We start from the raw sequence: 5000 nt of genomic DNA, 5'->3' as shown, positions 1-5000 counted from the left end.
CGAGCCCCCCAGGTGTGGAGTGTGTGAGCAGGTGCTGCTGAAGGACCGGGTCATCCCCCCCTGTGGACACTGCGTCTGCGAGGAGTGCTCTGCTAGTACGACCCCAGAGCAGGCTGGGTCACGTGAAGACTCGGCCTGTCCTCTCTGCACTAAAGAGAAGAGTAAGACACCTCTGAGTTCACATCACACAATACACATGAAATGGGGACTCTGAAAGTCTATTCAGCAAAGCCTTAAAGGTTAATTCCGGTGTAATTTTGACCTAAAGTGTGTTGAAACATGATACCGAGTGTGAACGTATGTCTCATAGCTCACCTCGGCTTGTCCCCTGCACTCAGAAATCTGGCGCTAGTTAGCCAATGCTACCAACACAGTGTTTCGTTGTGGTGCCTCGGGCATCGGCCTAGCCATGCAAATAAATCACTGTTTTACACCATTTACGAGGCTCGAAGTAGCTCCATACTTCATTGGTAGACTTCCGAGGGCCTTGACATTTAAAACGAGACATAGAGAACTTTGAAAAAGCACTGGTAGTTTATTTACAAGACGATTTATACAGACAGTACCTTAAGGAATTTTACCGTTCGACGCCATCTTGAATTTAGTCACGATAAGTCGAGCGACGAGTATGAACAAACAAGTATGATAAGGGATCAGATTCCAAAAATAATTCCGTGAAAATGTATGGATTCCAGTTGCTGCTACTGGAAGCAACTGAATCCATGCATTTCCACTGAATTATTTTTAGAATCTGATCCCTTATCATTCCTGTTTGTTTATTTTTAGTAACATTGATTATTGATAAAACATTTTAATCAATCAAAACAAACTAACTGCACTTTTGATATTAGAGATAGTATAATGGTAGTATATTTAAAGAATATTTCTAAAGATAGGCCCTATAGCATTTTGTGATATTAGCTGGAAGTAAAAAAAAATATTATGAAAATGAATAAAAATGGAGATATCTGTCTTGGCAAATGAACTCTTCACTTCTCTTCCCTCCTTGCTGCTGAAAGGGGCCATTGTTGTGCAGAGTGTAGTTCAGGATTACAAAGACCGACTGAAGAAGAGGTTTGAGCACATCAGGGATGGCGGAACACAGACACTCCTCCGCGACGTCTACGCTGAGCTCCACAGCACAGAGGGGGAGAGCGAGGAGGACCAGGCCGAGGAACACGAGGTCTGGAGGGTGGAACAAGCCTCCAAGGTCCAAACAGAACCGAGCGGAACCGCCGCCGCCGGGATCAGCTGCAACGACATCTTCAAAGCCTCGCCCGGGAGAGAGGCGTACGTCAAGACGGTGCTGACCACCGGCGTCGCTGGCGTCGGGAAAACCGTGTCCGTGCACAAGTTCGTCCTGGACTGGGCGGAGGGGCGGGCGAACCAGGACGTGGAGTTCGTGTTCGTGCTGCCGTTCCGGATCCTGAACCTGACGGAGCACACCTGGCGGAGCCTCCAACAGCTGCTGACGGAGCTGCACCCCGAGCTCGCCGAGCTCACGGACCCGCGGCTGTACGAGGAGTGTAAGGTGGTGCTGGTCCTCGACGGCCTGGACGAGAGTCAGCTGGCGCTGAGCTTCCAGCCCGGCTACGCGCTGTGCGACACCAACAGCTTCGCCGCCGTGGACGTGCTGGTCGCCAACCTCGTCCAGGGCAACCTGCTCCCGTCCGCTCACGTGTGGATCACGTCGCGACCGGCAGCGGCCGATCAGATCCCGGCGAAGTACGTCGACCGATACACAGAGATACGAGGCTTTCGTGACCCGCAGAAGGAGGAGTACCTCCGAAAAAGAATCGCAGATGAGCCCAAAGTCGATCAAATCATGTCTCACATTAAGTCATGCCGAAGCCTGCACATCATGTGCCAAATACCAGCGGTCTGTTCTATAGTCGCCACGGTGACTGAGCACATGCTGGGGCGGGACGACGGTGCGAAACTGCCCCAAACTCTGACCGAGCTGGTCACTCAGCTCCTGCTCAGGCAGGTGCATCTGGAGAACGAGATGTTTGAGGGGGAGGAGGGAACTGACGCGGCGACGTTGCTGGAGTACAAGATGGACGTCATCGTGAGGCTCTCCGAGCTGGCCTTCACGCAGCTGCAGCAGCAGTGCAAGCTGTGGCTGTACGAGGACGATCTCATGGCGTGCGGGTTTCGCGTGGGCGACGCCACCGTCTACTCGGTCATCTTCCGGGAGATCTTCTGCGAGGAGGACTGCCGGCTCAAGACGCAGCAGGCGCCGAGGGTGTTCGGCTTTGCCCACCTGAGCGTTCTGGAGTTCCTGGCCGCCTTCTTCGTGATCCACTGCGCCGCGAGCTGCAACACCGAGCCGCTGGAGACGTTCCTGCGGAACACGTCCAGAGATCAGCACAGCGGACAGTCTGGCAAGAACCGAAAGGGCGTCTTGTCCTCCATCAAACACATCTTTGAGATTAGCCCCTCGGAGAAGAACAACCTTCAGAACGAGAGCGAGGACGCCGCGGTCTCGCTGGGCCTGCTGAAGAGCATCGTGGACAGAGTAGTGGAGACCGCAGATGGACACATGGACCACTTCCTGCGTTTCCTCATGGGTCTGTGTCTGGAGTCCAGCCAGGAGCTCCTGCTAGGTATGCTGCCTAACAGGAAGAGAAAAAAAGTATCTGTAGTATAGTATATATACTCTTTTGATCCCGTGAGGGAAATTTATCCCAATCCGTGAATTAGTGAAACACACTCAGCACACAGTGAACACACAGTGAGGTGAGAAGCACACACTAATCCCGACGCAGTGAGCTGCCAGCAACAACAGCGGCGCTCGGGGAGCAGTGAGGGGTTAGGTGCCTTGCTCAAGGGCACTTCAGCCGTGCCTACTGGTCAGGGTTCAAACCGGCAACCCTCCGGTTACAAGTCCAAAGCACTAACCAGTAGGCCACGGCTGCTGACTTGATTCCGTACAAATATCTTTTGTGTTACATATTTGAACTTGTAGATTTCACTGTTAGATGCTTCTTTTCCCATCAATTTAATTTCATTAAACCTCGATGCTTCTTTTCCCATCAAATTAATTTAATTAAACCTCAAGCATGACAAATGATATAAGTATAAATGTTGATATAAAAAGAATACAAAAATTGATGATATATAAAAATATATGTTTTTTGTTGGATACTGGAAGAACAGTGTTTTTTTTCACAATTATCTTAGGTCTGCTCCCGGAGACGTGTCCTGACCTGAAGAAGGTCGTGGAGTACGTCCGAGCGCTGCTGGACACAGACATCGCCCCGGACAGGTGTATCAGCCTCCTACGCAGCCTGGCGGAGGTGAAGGATGACGGCGTTCACTCGGACGTCCAGAAGAACCTGCGGTTGAGGAGGCCAGAGGAGATGCAGCTCTCTCCTGCATTCTGCTCAACACTGGCCCACCAGCTCTTGCAGTCTGAGGAGGTACTGGAGTAATTTACTGTCACACTAAACTAGACTGTAGACTCTAGTCTGTAAAAGTAACAATATCATCGTATTTTGTAGACTGTAAAATGAACAATATCATTGTATTTTGTAGACTATAAAAGTAGCAATATCATTGAATTTTGTAGACTGTAAAAGTAACAATATCATTGTATTCTGTAGACTGTAAATTGTATTTTGTAGACTGTAAAAGTAGCAATATCATTGAATTTTGTAGACTGTAAAAGTAACAATATCATTGTATTCTGTAGACTGTAAAATGTATTTTGTAGACTGTAAAAGTAACAATATCATTGTATTTTTGTAGACTTTAAAAGTAACAACATCATTGTATTTTGTAGACTGTAAAAGTAGCAATATCATTGAATTTTGTAGACTGTAAAAGTAACAATATCATTGTATTCTGTAGACTGTAAAATGTATTTTGTAGACTGTAAAAGTAACAATATCATTGTATTTTTGTAGACTTTAAAAGTAACAACATCATTGTATTTTGTAGACTGTAAAAGTAGCAATATCATTGAATTTTGTAGACTGTAAAAGTAACCATATCATCGTATTTTGTAGACTGTACTTTTCTTGCCAGTAACTATACACCTTTGACTCCTTGACTGTTTGAGGTGGTGGAGGAGCTGGACTTGAGGAAGTATAACGCATCAGATAGGGGACGCAGGAGGCTGATCCCAGTCGTGAGATGCTGCAGGAAGGCTGTGTGAGTTTCTTAACAGATGTTAAATCTTTTACATATATAGAGGGTAGCCTACACTTTGAAATGGCTGTTACATTATACTTTTTTGGGGGCATTGACTCTGCCATGACACTCCTGTTCCTTGATAGACTGACCTGAAGTTTGGGAGAAAAGAGATGAAAGCCTGCCTACACTGAAAACTGATTGGTTGATATAGCGAAACAGGCCAATCAGGATGTTCTCTGTCTTGGATGCGCTCAGACACACACGCACCACCTCTCTCTCTCACCCCTGTCGTGTGCGCGCTACACTGAGATGCACACGCGCGATTTGAAGTCTCGGTCTCGCATGCGTGCTCTTGATCGCTCGCTCTAGATTCCGGGAGATTTGATCTAATTGGCGGGCGTCAGGGAGTCGCTATCAATATGCGGGAGACTCCCGGAACTTCTGGTTTCTATTTAGTATAGTATAGTATTCTATCTGTTTATATTTCATTATCATGTTAGTTATGAAATGGCCTATCCACGCTTCAGTTCTTGTCTCCATGGTGTTTGACCCTTTCAGCCTGGTTGGCTGTGAGCTTGACGGGAGGTCGCTGGAGAGGGTGATCTTGTGCGTCCACTCTCTGCACTACCCCCTGAGAGAGCTGGACCTGAGTGGGAGCGAGCTGCAGGACTCCTGGATGATGACATTCTCCAGCCAGCTCAAGAGCGCCACCTGCAGGCTGGAGACTCTCAGGTGCGCTGGGGAATATGACTGCAGTGTTTATTGTGTGATTGGCAAGCGTGACAGGGTACTAGTGTCTGTCTGTCTGTCTCTCTCTCTCTCTCTCTCCCTTTATCTCTCTCTCTCTTTCTCTTTCTCTTTCT

At 48.0% G+C, this 5000-nt stretch overlaps 1 protein-coding gene across 2 annotated transcripts in view; it reads left to right on the top strand.

The window, feature by feature from the left end:
- LOC121719403 (NLR family CARD domain-containing protein 3-like) overlaps positions 1 to 5000 on the top strand; it is a 13740-nt gene that overhangs the window by 5539 nt on the left and 3201 nt on the right. For both annotated transcript variants that reach the window (XM_042104993.1, XM_042104992.1), the window contains 5 exons: positions 1 to 161; positions 1020 to 2606; positions 3184 to 3422; positions 4064 to 4155; positions 4696 to 4869. The exon at positions 1 to 161 is cut by the window's left edge and continues 30 nt beyond it. In XM_042104993.1, the coding sequence (XP_041960927.1) occupies positions 1 to 161; positions 1020 to 2606; positions 3184 to 3422; positions 4064 to 4155; positions 4696 to 4869 (2253 nt within the window). The remainder of the gene's footprint in view (positions 162 to 1019; positions 2607 to 3183; positions 3423 to 4063; positions 4156 to 4695; positions 4870 to 5000) is intronic.

Source organism: Alosa sapidissima, chromosome 9 (genome assembly GCF_018492685.1).
Source record: "Alosa sapidissima isolate fAloSap1 chromosome 9, fAloSap1.pri, whole genome shotgun sequence".
NCBI classification, from domain to species: domain Eukaryota; kingdom Metazoa; phylum Chordata; class Actinopteri; order Clupeiformes; family Clupeidae; genus Alosa; species Alosa sapidissima.
This window is presented reverse-complemented; position numbering and strand designations above follow the sequence as displayed.